This window comes from Rutidosis leptorrhynchoides, chromosome 5, assembly GCF_046630445.1.
Source record: "Rutidosis leptorrhynchoides isolate AG116_Rl617_1_P2 chromosome 5, CSIRO_AGI_Rlap_v1, whole genome shotgun sequence".
Taxonomy (NCBI): domain Eukaryota; kingdom Viridiplantae; phylum Streptophyta; class Magnoliopsida; order Asterales; family Asteraceae; genus Rutidosis; species Rutidosis leptorrhynchoides.
Window position 1 is genome coordinate 133,569,718 of NC_092337.1, and position 15,919 is coordinate 133,585,636.

General features: G+C 33.8%; 1 protein-coding gene across 1 annotated transcript; it reads right to left on the reverse strand.

Moving 5' to 3' along the window:
- Positions 1-478: 478 nt before the first annotated feature.
- LOC139849033 (uncharacterized) lies at positions 479-1,481 on the reverse strand. Its single transcript, XM_071838710.1, has 2 exons — positions 1,448-1,481; positions 479-1,317 (listed from the first exon to the last, which is right to left on the reverse strand). Exons 1-2 carry the CDS (start codon positions 1,479-1,481, stop codon positions 479-481), a joined length of 873 nt encoding a protein of 290 aa, XP_071694811.1.
- Positions 1,482-15,919: the final 14,438 nt, after the last annotated feature.

A 15,919-nucleotide genomic window follows, 5' to 3' on the forward strand; every position in this document is an offset into this window, starting at 1 on the left:
GATAATGCCTTGCCGTTTTTGTTTAAAAGCATTTGTATTTCTGCCGAGCAATAATTTTGAATCTGTGCCTCCGTGAGAATCATATCTGGATACCTTAATTGTATTCGTTTTTTATGCAGGATGTCATCCGATATTGCTTCCCAACTATTTCCCATAGTTTGAGTGGTTGGCTAACATTACAAAAAAGTAACATCATGACAAACAAATCACGAAGTTGAGCCCCTGACGCCCATAGTCTTGCCTCTGATATTGCTTCTGCCCATTCTTTGTCGTCGTTGATCAGCCCGTATGCGAAGCAGGTGTCTTTAAAGGTTTTTTGCACTGTGCCATCGAGTGTGCGAAGTTCCTCAAAAGAGCGGGGGCCTTTAACTACGTTTAACAACATTCTCAGATAGTACCTTTCTCCAGAGGCGGGGTGTGAATACACGATACGGCCTATGTAACCCTGTTGTTTTCTTGGTTCCCATGTTTTTGTAGTCTAATTCCAAACATAATGTGTAGGTATCTTCGCGTATGTCAATTTTTGTGCATTTAGGTCACGCTTGTTAAGCTCAGACCATTGGGTGAACATCGTTTCTTTGATACTTTCCCTATGTAGTAGTGCAGGGAGGCTCTCAGAATCGTGGAGTGTGATTGTGTGATGGTTTGGTAGATGATAGGATAACTTCAACACTGATGGTTGTGAAAAGTGGATGTCGAATGAAAACATCTGCCAGACAGCCTCACATGGAGATATATAACAACAATCCAAGTAATTCTTGATTTCGTCTACCTCAATTATTGTTTCAACGGATGATTCACCAGTTCGTGTGAGATTCTCTTGGATAACGATGGTTGCTCTGTCTGGCCCTTTGTTTAAGTATTTAAATAAGTACTTTATTGCCCTAGATCTGTTGCACCACTCGACATTTATATGGGCATTGTATTTGAGGAGTAGAAACCGATTGTAAGGGACGATGAAACTGTTGTCAAGTGTCGCCTTTCCTTTAATGACTTTTATTCCATTGTTTCGGCATCTATAGTTAGCGTATCCATCTTCGTCTATCGTTGTCTCCGCGTAATATGGTTTGGGGAAATGTTTTGAACACTTCCGATCAATTATGCAAGGTGCGTCCATGTTATTTCCACCACATGGTCCATGTAACATGTATTCAGTGACCACTTTATAGCCGGCTGGATCTTCTATTTGAGAGGGTATTTCCGCAGAAATGAGCTCATCAATATCGGATGGTGCTTTACATTTATATTCATGTGTTAACCAGATGAGCATATGAACATGAGGTAAACCACGTTTTTTGAATTCGATGAAGTATATACCTGGGTAAAAAATATTGATTTTATAATGTTAATATATAGAGAAATGTTAGGCTGAATGGATATAATTCACATACAACGCTAAAAGTAAGTAAAAAAAAATAAAAAAATATTTAAGGGGGATAAAAGTTACCTGCTTGGCATTTTCCAAATATGTGTGCTTTCATTATATCGCGCATGAGTTCATCTAGCTTTTGTTTAAATAGCCTTACGACGATATCGGGGTGGTCGGGCGCTTTTTAGCCCTCGATTTAGCAGAGCATGCCATCTATTTTTGGCCATCTAGGGTTGGAGGTGAAGGTGATGAACAAATCGGGGTTGTCATATTCCCGACATAAAGCCATAGCATCTTGATAGTTTTGGATCATATAACGCGGGCTGCCTGTATGCGAAGATGGCAAAACTATTCTTTTCCTAATTGATGAAGCCCTCGTATCTCCTCGTGTAACAGCGTCACAAATGTTATTATATAGGTCAATACGCAGGTCATTTTGGTGAGCGCGGACCCATTTGAATCTTTGTTCTTCGACCGCTGTAAAAGCATCCACTAAATATTGTTAGAATAACCGCCCGCCTCTAAGGAGGATGGTGCCCTCATTTTCTCGTTGTTGAATCCTGTAGCAATAGAATTCTCTCATTGTTACATAACCTCGGTTAGTCTGCCTTCTGCCTGTATTATTATGGTATGCTATTTGTTCATGGTAACCAGTTTCGCCATATGGGAATAGCAAAGGATATTGCAATGCCATGTAGAACATGTGAAGTTCAGATATTCTTTTTGGCTTGCTGTTTTTTTTTTGTTGCTAAAAATGATTTCTTGTGTCGAAGAACAGTGGCCTAAATCACCTGTCACCAAAGCAGCTACTTCAGCGACATTAGGTGTGTTATATTGGCGCGAGTTGGTATGGTTACCGATGAGTCGGAGTTGAAATTCTGTTGTTATGTTGTTGTCGCACCAATCCCTGGCCATTCGAAATGCTTGAGCAACAACGCTAAATTCATCCAGCATATTAATGATGTTTTTTGTTATTGTTTGGTCTGGAAGGTCTTTGGAATGAGGATCTAGGAAAGCTAACATGCGATTCCTGGATTCATTATCGGTGTCATAAAAGTATAGTTGTGCATATTTTGATCGGCTGCCTTCTTGGGGTAATAAAGAACCCATTGTTTGGTACGCCTGCACACTGATTCGAAATGTGTATGGCCCTCTTCCACGGTTCATGGAGTGGTCAATTTTAGCACCAAATAATGTGAAGCAAAATATGCCATTGTAAATTCTAATTTGTTCCCTGAATTTTGCGGTTGTCGGGTCAGTGTAGTCTAGGAGTTTTTTCAACAACAGAGGAGGGTCTTTGAGTTGAGGTAATAGCACTTTACTATTTTGACAACAAAGTGAGAAGGTTGGTCTGTTTGTTTGCTTCTTCTTGTCACTCCTCACTTGATACCACATTGTTGCATTGCAATTTGAACATTTGTGAGAGGGTGAACCTTGATCATGGTAAGCCACATAAGCGCCTAAAAATCGCATACAATAATGTCAGAAGTATGTTGTAATGGTATGCGTATAACATGGGTTAGATAAAAATAGAAGGAAGGGACCTGATAAGCTTGATGCCCTTTTCATAAAGAACTTTTTTTCCCGGTAGGCTGGGCTGAACAACCTGGTGAAATGTGCGCGTCCCCGTCAGTGACCAGTTGATTAAAGCAACGGAAACTAAATGTCTGGGAAAAATATATACAATAGTAACATTGTGTAACGTCAATTTGCCCCATGCCCCGGTCAAGGTGGCGTTAACTAACGAATAGCCGGGCAGTGGCAGATCTAGGAATCTTAGTCACTGGTGTCACTAGTTAAAAGCTCAAAATATTTTACACTATGTATCACCAAAAAAAAATTACACTATCAAGTGGTGTCACTAGTTAAAAACCGTCAAATTTTTTTATTAAATTGCGTATTTCAGTGGTAGTCCGTGCTACCACTGCTATTAAACTAGATCCGCCCATGAAAATGCAGGTGAAAAAAAGGGCATTTGGCAATTAGAACACGAATTCGAAGATTTAGGATCGATGAATGAAATGTTCTTTGGGAAATTGGTCGAGATACACTTATTTCGAAAGTCTTCAAACAATATAGATTTTTTTCAAAATAATTTGACAATATACACCACTCAGTCTACCTACCATTTGGTAGACTACCTCACAGTATGGTCGACCACCTATTTTGCAAAGTAGTCGACCACAACTTAACACGGGCGACCAAAAATATGGTCGACTATGATTTTTTGTAAGATGGTACACATTACCATTTGGTAGACTACCTCATAGAGTGGTCGACCACCTATTTTGCATGGTAGTCGACCAAAAAATAACACGGGCGACCAATAATTTGGTCGACTACCATATTTTTTTAAAGATGATACACATTGAAAATTAATTATGGTAGTCGACCAACCATTTGATAGACTACCTTATATAGTGATCCACTACCTATTTTGCAAAGTACTCGACCTAAAAACAACACGGGCTACCAAATATATTTAAAAGTTATGCTAATACTTTATACTCTGTATTACCTAGTACAATAAATAAGCCTTAACATATACGGAGTAAATTTTATATTTATATATATATATTTATGTTTATACAATGAAAAGAAAAAATTTAACAAACACTTCTTAATATATGTGATATTTACCAACTCTGAAAAGTACTGCACAAAGTACAAACACTACACAACTTTATTTATTCTCTCTCCATATTACCTCTCTCCTTCTTCTCTCCCACTCTTTTCCTGCATTCTTCTTCTGATGGTAGCACACAAAGAAAATAAGAAATTTCACTTGCTGCACTACCTAAAAATCAAAATTTTTTACACTATATGGATTTATTTCACTGGTGGCACGTGCTACCACTACCGTGGTAATAGATCCGCCCCTGTAGCCGGGTTTAGTGAAACATGAGTCAACATGAATAAGCATGTAATTAATTAAAAACCACACGTAGATTTATACCTGCGGTGTCTGCCTGGCCTAGCTGCACCATAAAAGATGACAGACCGCTATTAATTGACAAAGGCTGATCAGAGGCTGTAGGGACTTGGGCATGGAGTAGGGTTTCCTTTTTTTTTTTTTTTTTTTTTGCCATCGAGACTCGTGGTGTAACAGGAGCTTGATTTGATCAGAAGCGTATGTGATTAAGGAAACTTGTTAGTATTTAACTGGGTAAAAACAATACTACACCATGTATCTGACTTTTTTAAATTTTTTTAAATTTTTTTATTTATTTAGGTATTTTTTAAACAGGTTTCAACCTAACGTACACTTACCCACGTGCGATGCCGTAGTTGGAGTGTTGAGTTTAAGGCTGACCGAAGTCTGCAAGTGATCATTCAGTTGCCTCGTTACTGATTGAATAATGAGTGAATTATGGAGGAGGCTGGTCAGAGATACACCGGAGCCATTCGTACTTGGTAACCCTGTAGGATGTTAAATAATAAGTACCGAGTGACAATATGTTTTATTTTACAGTAAATTTAACTTTACATTTACTGGCGTACCTGTTTGTTGTCTTATAGTTCTAATAAGTACCATTGCTTACTCCTAGTTGTGCTATAGTGATTACTGGAACGAGTAGTTGTAGACACTCGTTAAATATTGGGTAGCTTGAATGTATTCTGAGAAATATTTCTCTGTCTTTTGCGAAGTTATCTCTGTATCGGGTAATTGCGTCTTGCATTTTTTGAGGAAATTCTTTGATTTCATGAAGTGTCCGACCATCGATATAGAGAGTATCGATTAGCCCATGGATAAAGTATTCTGATATTGTTAATGGTGATGCTTCTGGTAGAAAAACTACTTTAAGGCCAGTTTTCCTATTTTTGGGATAGAACATCATTGCTGTATGAGTTTCGTTATAGTTTACAAGGCTATCCCATAGCCTTTGGAATCTTTCTGTTGATGTCTTTTTCCTATCTTCGTATTCTGTTGTAGAGAGAATATTTCTTATTCTATTTATAGCATTGAGGCTTGCTTTTTGACCGTGTAGATACTGATTGAGGTTAACCATTTCTGATCCTGCCGAAGGTTTGGCTTCAAGAGGTTGTTGCATTAGCATTGATTTGTATGCTGCTTTATATGCTGTAATTGCTGCTTCTCAAGACGTATAACTTTTGTATGTTACACGCTTTCCTGCTATGTGTTGATTTGCTATTAACCAATCGTTGTATACACCCTTGAATGGTCCGTCAAAGATGACATACCATTTTTTCTTTGGTTCTTCTGTACTTGATGTTTGTTGAGATTGTTCTTCTTCTTCGGCCATTTCATACCAGCTTTGTTTCTTAGGTACTTGTTGATCTTTCTCTGATTCTTCTAGGTTGATGATAATTGGTTCCTGTGGTGGTTATGAATTTTGTGTTGATATCGATGATGAGGGTATTGTTGATGAAGATGATTCTTTTTTGATTTTTTCTGGGGTTTCTTTTTTGGTGGTTTTTTGTTGGGTTAAAATTTTTAGTGTTTCTTGTAATTCTTCCTCCTCCCTCTGAAAAATTAAGAGTTGTCATTAGTGTGATTGAATTTGTTCTCTTTTTTGCTGTAATTGGTGTTGAATCTGCTTGATGATTGCTTCCATTGTTGAACTACCTGCAGAAATATTTTTGTATACTTGCTGCTTTTTGCTTTCAGAAAGCTAATTCATGTACTCGTAAGAGCTGTTTTCTTTTCATATACTCAAAAGAGTTGTTTTCATGAATATGATCTTGACTTCATCGAGTTTATAATTCATAATGAATATTTCTTGAAGATAGATTTTGCATAAAATATTTGCCCAAAGTAATTTGTGCTTGGAAAATTTGTAAATGATTAACAAATTACTAGCTTTGCTAAAATTTCTTTAATACTTTTCAAAGCGCTGTTTACTATTTGTGTGTGTATGCTAATAATAGACGATAAAAGTTCTATGCCTTCAGCGTCTTTTTCTTCTTCAAGATATTTTTCATATTCTTCAATGTTTTTAGTTAGTCGTGAAATTCTTTCACATCTTTCATTTTTAAGAGTTTTCCAAAGTTCGTTTGAGAAGTTATTTATTTGAATTTTAGAATCCATGATAAAAATTCTTTTCATAAAAAACTTTTTATTGTGTTATGCGTAGTGGTGGTATTATTTTATACCTTTTTCTTGAACTTGATTCTTCTTGATCTGTATCAATCTCTTCTGTATCATCATATTTTATAGCACTTGTACTAGCATGTTCATGATTAATGTCTTGTTTTACTATTTTTATTTTGTCTATATTTTCTAGAATTGTTTCTTTTATTTCTGGAAGTTGTCTTAATGCTAGAAAACTTAGGATTTCTATAATATTATTTAATGTGGAGTTTAATATTTCTATTTTTTCTCCTATAGGTTTTTCTGAAATATTTTCTATATCGATCTTGTAGATTGATTCATCGGGTAAATTTTTTGGTATATCAAAAAGTGTTTGATTAAATGGTATAAATAGTTTGTTGGATGTGATTCCTTCTTTTCCAATTTTAATACTTGATAAATCCATGAATTTTTAACAAGTTGAATAAGATAACTCGGATGAAATTTCTTTGATTACTTTATAATGAGAATTAATAACTTGTTTGTAGAAAAGAATCAGTTTTTCTAATTTTGGAATCTTGGATTTTGAAATGAAATCTTGATATGACTTTTCTTTTTCTTTGATCAAAACATTTTCTAGTCTTTCAATATCTTTGTATTTGTTTGAAATCATTTTCCAGCAATTTTTTATAATGGAGTTTAGTACTGAATTTTATGATGAACAACTAATTTGTCTTTTGGAACTCATGACTTTAATTCTAATTCTATTTGTTTTTTCCATATTCTTTTCTGAAATATTTTTCTTGCTTTATTAATATAATAGTTAACTCCAAAAATTTCTTCATCTTTAATAATTCTTTCTGTTATCGCGGAATATAAAATTTCTAATTGATTTTTATTGTAGTTATTGGTTTTTGTATATTCAAATTGATAGGTTTTTTCACTATAAATTATTTCTAGTTCTAATTCAAGGGTTTCGCTATATATTTCTTTAATAATTTTATTCCTGAATTTGCTGGAAGCTATACTACCAAGTTTGTTCATTTAAATTCGTTGACTTAGAGTTCGTAATGTTTGTTGTATATTTTCTATTTTTTCGTCTGCTGTTTCGCCTATTGTTACAGAGATTGGTTTTTCTATTTGTGGTATCCAAACAGATGGTAATTCTGAGGTTGATTTTCTTCTTTCAATATAATTTTTACTGGTAAATATTTTTGGTGTTTCTAAACTTAATAAAGGTTCAAAAAGTTTGTCTACATATATTCTATCATCAGTTTTGAAAGTAATACTATGGTGAGAATTAGTTAATGCATAATTAATTTGATATGTTATTGTGAAAGGGTGATTTCCTTTATACATAAAATTTCTTCTTAATAATTCATATCTGATGGTAATACTTTATTAAGATCTTTATCTTTTAGGCTTAAACCTAATTGAATATTTACATCAAATTTAATTTTTCCTTCAGACAAGTTTCCTTTTCCTTTTGCTATTATACTTTCATGTTTATTCATTATTCTATCGTCTCTTACTTCTAACTCAATAGGTGTGTTGCATCCCATAAAAGTAATTTTCAAAATAACTTGTATGGTTGATATATGTATATAAGCTATTTTAGTTCTATCTTTTTCATTCATTTGTTTAATTCTTTCATTTATTTGTTTCTTATTAATTATAAGAATTAATATATCTCCTTTGGTTTGCTCAATAGGTAAGATTCTTCTGCTATCATTTTTCCAAAATAAATAATGTTTTTTCTAAAGAAAATATCTTTAATTTTTCTTGTACTATTAAAGTAATGTTTTTCAGATAGTGTAAAATTTGTTCTTCTTATTGCTTTTCTATTTATCATAATATCGGTCATAAAACCTAATTCATCTTCTATAATATCTATAATAGAAATTTCTTCTTCTAATTCGTGTGATATGTTTTCTTGATTTTTAGACATCTTATTATTTTAATTATAAGTTTAAAAATATACCTGAGAGTTTCTTCTTGATTATTTTTTATGCAGATTTCTTAGAGTGCAAATACTTTTCTTGAATTTTGATGCTACGCTTTCTGCAAGGCTCTTGAATCGTGCTGCAAGGCTCTGGTACCAGGATTTTTCATACTTACGTCGGTGCGGAATTGTTTACGTAACGTTTAATTCTAAAATTTAGGGATCGTGAGGATCCGTTTAATATTCACTAGTATTTAAATGTAAATGTATGAATGCATATTCAATGGTGCTTGTTACAAGATTCCATGATAGTGGAATAATTCATATTACATGAATTGTAAATGAACGGATGCTAGATATGATTCAGAAAGTGGATTGACTTTATGTAAATGAATGATAAATACGATATATGATAACTGATGAATTATATTCAATCATACTCTTAGACAATTGAATATATAATGCTTGGATAGGTGTCGCTATTCAGAATCCGTTAGGACTCAACGACGATAGCTCTGCTATTCAGAATCTAAAAGACTCAACAGAGAAAACCAAGTTAGGTTTATTATCAAATACAACCCGATTACAAATGACAATCGAGGCTTCCTTTTATAGGCGAGCCATAATACTATTTACAGATGCCCTGGGACCCGCGCACTACCTATACATTATTGCGCACCGAGACTTATTTAATTTTACACTGCACACGTAACTTATATTATTGAATCCTATGGCCTATACGGCCCACACACTTATCATGCGTATATACAATAAAATTATTACAAGGACACGTTATCTATATTACATTATTGGTATGGCCCACGTGGGACCCACTTGTTTATTCTTCTTTTATCTTTACTTGACGTTAGTGGACGTTACTTGACGTTACTTGATGTTAGTTGATGTTATTGAACGTTAGTGGACGTTAGTGAATGTTACCTGATGTTAGTTGATGTTACTTGACGTTAGTTGACGTTACTTGACGTTAGTTGACGTTAGTTGACGTTACTTGACGTTAGTGGACGTTAGTTGACGTTACTTGACATTACTTGACGTTACTTGACGTTAGTGGATGTTAGCTGACGTTACTTGATGTTACTTGACGTTAGTTGACGTTAGTAGACGTTAGTTGACGTTAGTGGAAGTTAGGTGACGTCACTTGACGTTAGTTGATGTTAGTTGATGTTAGTGGACGTTACTTGAAGTTAGTGGACGTTACTTGACGTTAGTGGACGTTATTTGACGTTACTTGACGTTAGTTGACATTACTTGACGTTAGTGGACGTTACTTGACGTTAGTGAACGTTACTTGACGTTAGTTGACGTTGCTTAACGTTAGTTGACGTTACTTAACGTTACTTGACGTTAGTTGACGTTAGTTGACGTTAGTGGACGTTACTTGACGTTAGTGGACGTTATGTGACGTTAGTGGACGTTACTTGATGTTAGTGGACGTTACTTGAAGTTAGTTGACGTTAATTGACGCCAGTGGACATTAGTGGACATTAGTGGACATTGGTGGACATTGGTGGACGTTACTTGACATTTTTTACTTGACGTTAGTTGACGTTAGTTGACGCTAGTGGACGTTAGTTGACGTTACTTGACGTTAATTGACGTTAGTTGATGTTAGTGGACGTTAGGTGATGTTAGTTTAAGTTACTTGACGTTACTTGACGTTTATTGACGTTAGTTGACGTTACTATCACGTTACTTGACGTTAGTGGACGTTAGTTGACGTTACTTGACGTTAGTTGACGTTTCTTAACGTTAGTTGACGTTAGTTGACATTAGTGAACGTTAGTGGACGTTAGTAAACGTTACTTTACGTTACTTGAGGTTAGTTGACGTTACTTGACGTTACTTGACATTAGTTGACGTTACTTGACGTTATGTAACGTTACGTGACATTAGTTGACGTTAGTTGACGTTAGTGGACGTTACTTTACGTACTTGACATTACGTGACATTAGTTGACGTTAGTTGACGTTACGTGATGTTAGTTGATGTTACGTGACGTTAGTTGGCGTTACTTGACGTTACTTGATGTTACTTAACGTTAGTGGAAGTTACTTGATGTTACTTGACGTTAGTTGACGTTAGTTGACGTTAGTGAACGTTACTTGACGTTACTTGACGTCACTTGACGTTACTTGACGTTACTTGACATTACTTGACGTTACTTGACGTTAGTTGACGCGTTACTTAACGTTAGTTGACGTTAGTTGACGTTACTTGACGTTAGTTGACGTTACGTGACGTTACTTGACGTTAATGGACTTTACTTGACGTTAGTGGACGTTACTTGACGTGAGTGGACGTTAGTTGACGTTAGTTGACGTTAGTGGACGTTACTTAACGTTAGTTGACGTTAGTGGACGTTAGTTGACGTTAGTGGACGTTAGTTGACGTTACGTGACGTTAGTTGACGTTACTTGACGTTAGTTGACGTTACTTGACGTTAGTGGACGTTACTTGATGTTATTGTACGTTAGTTGACGTTAGTTGACGTTACTTGACGTTAGTTGACGTTAGTGGACGTTACTTGACGTTAGTCAACATTTTTATTGACGTCAACAATGTTGACGTTAGCTGACGTTAGCCGACGTTAGTTGACGTTCCTTAACGATAGCTGACGTTATTTGACATTTATTCTAACCAAATTAAGTATATCAGTATGTTTGTAAAACCAACGACAAGTTTCTTAGTCGGAATCCTTGGTTCCACGGTTCATTAAACTAAATGACTTTAGTATTTAGATTTAAATTCAATTAATACCTAAAATATATCATTAAACTGTTTCGTTTAAATAAACCCGTAGTTCTACGGGTCATTTCACTAGTAATTATTCTATTAAACTATTTGAGCTTTTATTCAGAGATATAAAATAGCTACTCATTGTTATTTTATGTAATTTTTAATATTTTTGATTACTTATGTGTCATGATCATATGTTATCATTATAAGCATCAAAATATATACTTAGTAAATTAGTACTTTTTTTTCGTTTTTTTTTTTTGAAAAGGAAATAAAATCATATGCTAATAAACTGAGAGCTTTATCATTGTAATACATTTAAATTAGTAATACATTGAAATTTCATTGTAGGCTATGAATATGCTATATACTTTCAATTTTGTTTCATGTAGACTATATACTCATAAAAATATCAGTGTAGGTCACATATTTTCAAAAAGTGTTCTAATATAGACTATTGGTGACTGATTACCTGCGTGTGTAGTCCCTAAAGCTAACAGAAGTTAACAAGAAGCATTCATAGATCGAATTGATTAGAGTTTCAGGTACCTGATTAGTCCTTCAAGCTTCGTGTTGCATCAGATGGTGTTAAAATCTCCGAATAGCAGATCGAAAAATCAAAATTTATGAGATTTTGGTCAACAATTCAATTGGATCGTTTCTCGAACTTTCAGATCTTGATTTTAGTTCATGAGTGTTAGGTGATGGAATTAGAAAAAAAATTCATGAAAAAATCGTATCCTAAAAATGACTATATCTTATTTTATTTTTTAGAGCTTTTAGCTTTAGGGACTGCACACGCGAGTAATTAGTCACCAATAACCTACATTAGAACACTTTTTAAAAGTATGTGACCTACACTGGTATGTTTCTCGATATATAGCCTACATTGGAACAAAAGTGAAAGTATATAGCCTATTTATAGCTTAAACACTCTTTAAATTAGTAGTAATACATTGAAATTTCATTGTAGACAATGTAACGTTGAGTGATTTATAGCAAACTACGATTATATAATAGAAACAATTACTACATTTCAACGTACCCAATACCACTCCCAACCATGACATACTTCCTCAAGTTTTTTCAGCGCCACATCAGCTTTCTCTCTTCACCTTCCACCATTTCCTCTCATGACACTACCATTGCCAACCATGATATACCTCCTGATCGGTGTCGAAGGGTCGGTAAAAAATGAACCTAATTACTCTACTTTAGATAGGGCAAGCAGGATTCGTTCTACGAGAAATAGTGGTTAAAAGCAAGCAATTTGTGGGATTTGGTTTTGTAATTAACTAAGAGTACCTAAATGAATTATTACTTGAACAATAAAACTAACAATGGTGAACTTAAGCAAAGAAGGTAAATAACTAAGCAAAGAACGAAACTTGTAAACAATACTTAAAAAGCCTTTACTCCTTTTCAATCCTAATTAGACATGCATACATCAAACAAGTCATGTGCTACCAAGTTCTACTCAAACCTCATAGACAAGAACTCTTGAGTTTCCTAAAGTGATTATCTTGGGTACGATTATGACACTTACACACTTGTCTTTATCCTTAACTAATTAGCACTAAGGTGGATTAAGCACAATATGTTAAGCAACAATAATGGTCTTGCAATAATCAACTTGCATTAAATAATACTTGATCAATTCACAATATTTATAACACAAAAGACTTAAGCATTACAATATTGCAAATCACACAAAACTTGAATGAAATATACATATACTAATTGTTCATGGAAGGAATAAAGTAAAGGAGACTAGCCACGCATGTTGGTGATGATGAACATGATGATTTGATGAAGGATCTTGAATAACTTGGCTTGAATCCTTGAACTTGTAATGATTGTGATGATGATTGTGATGTTTTTAGCTCTCAAAACTGATAGGAATGCTCTCCCATTCGTGGTTTAGGGTTTTGTATTTATAGATTTCATGTATCTTGTTCCAAAGCCCACCAAAATCGACCTAAAAAATTATCCAGAAATTTGTCCAGCCGCAATTTGCACCCAATGGCCGCAAATTGCGGCCGGACCGCAAAAACGGGCTGCAAAAAGGCGCCCAAACTGATGCTGACAGTTTTTCGATCACCAGCCAGCCGCAATTTGCGCCTGGACTGTAGTGACCCGAACTTTTCCATGTTTATATATATTAATTGAGATTGATATTTACATGATTAAATGTTTCCAACATGTTAAGCAATCAAACTTGTTAATACTTGATTAATTAAAATATGTTTCATATAGACAATTGACCACCCAAGTTGACCGGTGATTCACGAACGTTAAAACTTGTAAAAACTATATGATGACATATATATGGATATATATATAGTTAACATGATACTATGATAAGTAAACATATCATTAAGTATATTAACAATGAACTACATATGTAAAAACAAGACTACTAACTTAATAATTTTTAAACGAGACATATATGTAACGATTATCGTTGTAAAGACATTTAATGTATATATATCATATTAAGAGATATTCATACATGATAATATCATGATAATATAATAAATTAAAATCTCATTTGATATTATAAACATTGGGTTAACAACATTTAACAAGATCGTTAACCTAAAGGTTTCAAAACAACACTTACATGTAACGACTAACGATGACTTAACGACTCAGTTAAAATGTATATACATGTAGTGTTTTAATATGTATTTATACACTTTTGAAAGACTTCAATACACTTATCAAAATACTTCTACTTAACAAAAATGCTTACAATTACATCCTCGTTCAGTTTCATCAACAATTCTACTCGTATGCACCCGTATTCGTACTCGTACAATACACAGCTTTTAGATGTATGTACTATTGGTATATACACTCCAATTATCAGCTCTTAGCAGCCCATGTGAGTCACCTAACACATGTGGGAACCATCATTTGGCAACTAGCATGAAATATCTTATAAAATTACAAAAATATGAGTAATCATTCATGACTTATTTACATGAAAATAAAATTACATATCCTTTATATCTAATCCATACACCAACGACCAAAAACACCTACAAACACTTTCATTCTTCAATTTTCTTCATCTAATTGATCTCTCTCAAGTTCTATCTTCAAGTTCTAAGTGTTCTTCATAAATTCCAAAAGTTCTAGTTTCATAAAATCAAGAATACTTTCAAGTTTGCTAGCTCACTTCCAATCTTGTAAGGTGATCATCCAACCTCAAGAAATCTTTGTTTCTTACAGTATGTTATCATTCTAATACAAGGTAATAATCATATTCAAACTTTGGTTCAATTTCTATAACTATAACAATCTTATTTCAAGTGATGATCTTACTTGAACTTGTTTTCGTGTCATGATTCTGCTTCAAGAACTTCGAGCCATCCAAGGATCCGTTGAAGCTAGATCCATTTTTCTCTTTTCCAGTAGGTTTATCCAAGGAACTTAAGGTAGTAATGATGTTCATAACATCATTCAATTCATAGATATAAAGCTATCTTATTCGAAGGTTTAAACTTGTAATCACTAGAACATAGTTTAGTTAATTCTAAACTTGTTCGCAAACAAAAGTTAATCCTTCTAATTTGACTTTTAAAATCAACTAAACACATGTTCTATATCTATATGATATGCTAACTTAATGATTTAAAACCTGGAAACACGAAAAATACCGTAAAACCGGATTTACGCCGTCGTAGTAACACCGCGGGCTGTTTTGGGTTAGTTAATTAAAAACTATGATAAACTTTGATTTAAAAGTTGTTATTCTGAGAAAATGATTTTTATTATGAACAGAAACTATATCCAAAAATTATGGTTAAACTCAAAGTGGAAGTATGTTTTCTAAAATGGTCATCTAGACGTCGTTCTTTCGACTGAAATGACTACCTTTACAAAAACGACTTATAACTTATTTTTCCGACTATAAACCTATACTTTTTCTGTTTAGATTCATAAAATAGAGTTCAATATGAAACCATAGCAATTTGATTCACTCAAAACGGATTTAAAATGAAGAAGTTATGGGTAAAACAAGATTGGATAATTTTTCTCATTTTAGCTACGTGAAAATTGGTAACAAATCTATTCCAACCATAACTTAATCAACTTGTATTGTATATTATGTAATCTTGAGATACCATAGACACGTATACAATGTTTCGACCTATCATGTCGACACATCTATATATATTTCGGAACAACCATAGACACTCTATATGTGAATGTTGGAGTTAGCTATACAGGGTTGAGGTTGATTCCAAAATATATATAGTTTGAGGTGTGATCAATACTGAGATACGTATACACTGGGTCGTGGATTGATTCAAGATAATATTTATCGATTTATTTCTGTACATCTAACTGTGGACAACTAGTTGTAGGTTACTAACAAGGACAGCTGACTTAATAAACTTAAAATATCAAAATATATTAAAAGTGTTGTAAATATATTTTGAACATACTTTGATATATATGTATATATTGTTATAGGTTCGTGAATCAACCAGTGGCCAAGTCTTACTTCCCGACGAAGTAAAAATCTGTGAAATTGAGTTATAGTCCCACTTTTAAAATCTAATATTTTTGGGATGAGAATACATGCAGGTTTTATAAATGATTTACAAAATAGACACAAGTACGTGAAACTACATTCTATGGTTGAATTATTGAAATCGAATATGCCCCTTTTTATTAAGTCTGGTAATCTAAGAATTAGGGAACAGACACCCTAATTGACGCGAATCCTAAAGATAGATCTATTGGGCCTAACAAACCCCATCCAAAGTACTGGATGCTTTAGTACTTCGAAATTTATATCATATCC

Excerpts from the sequence above, each read along its gene's own strand:
- LOC139849033 (XM_071838710.1), bottom strand. The coding sequence starts at position 1,481 with ATGAAAGCACACATATTTGGAAAATGCCAAGCAG. Across the intron at positions 1,318-1,447 it reads ATTTGGAAAATGCCAAGCAG|GTATATACTTCATCGAATTC; the intron begins GTAACTTTTATC and ends TTTTTTACCCAG.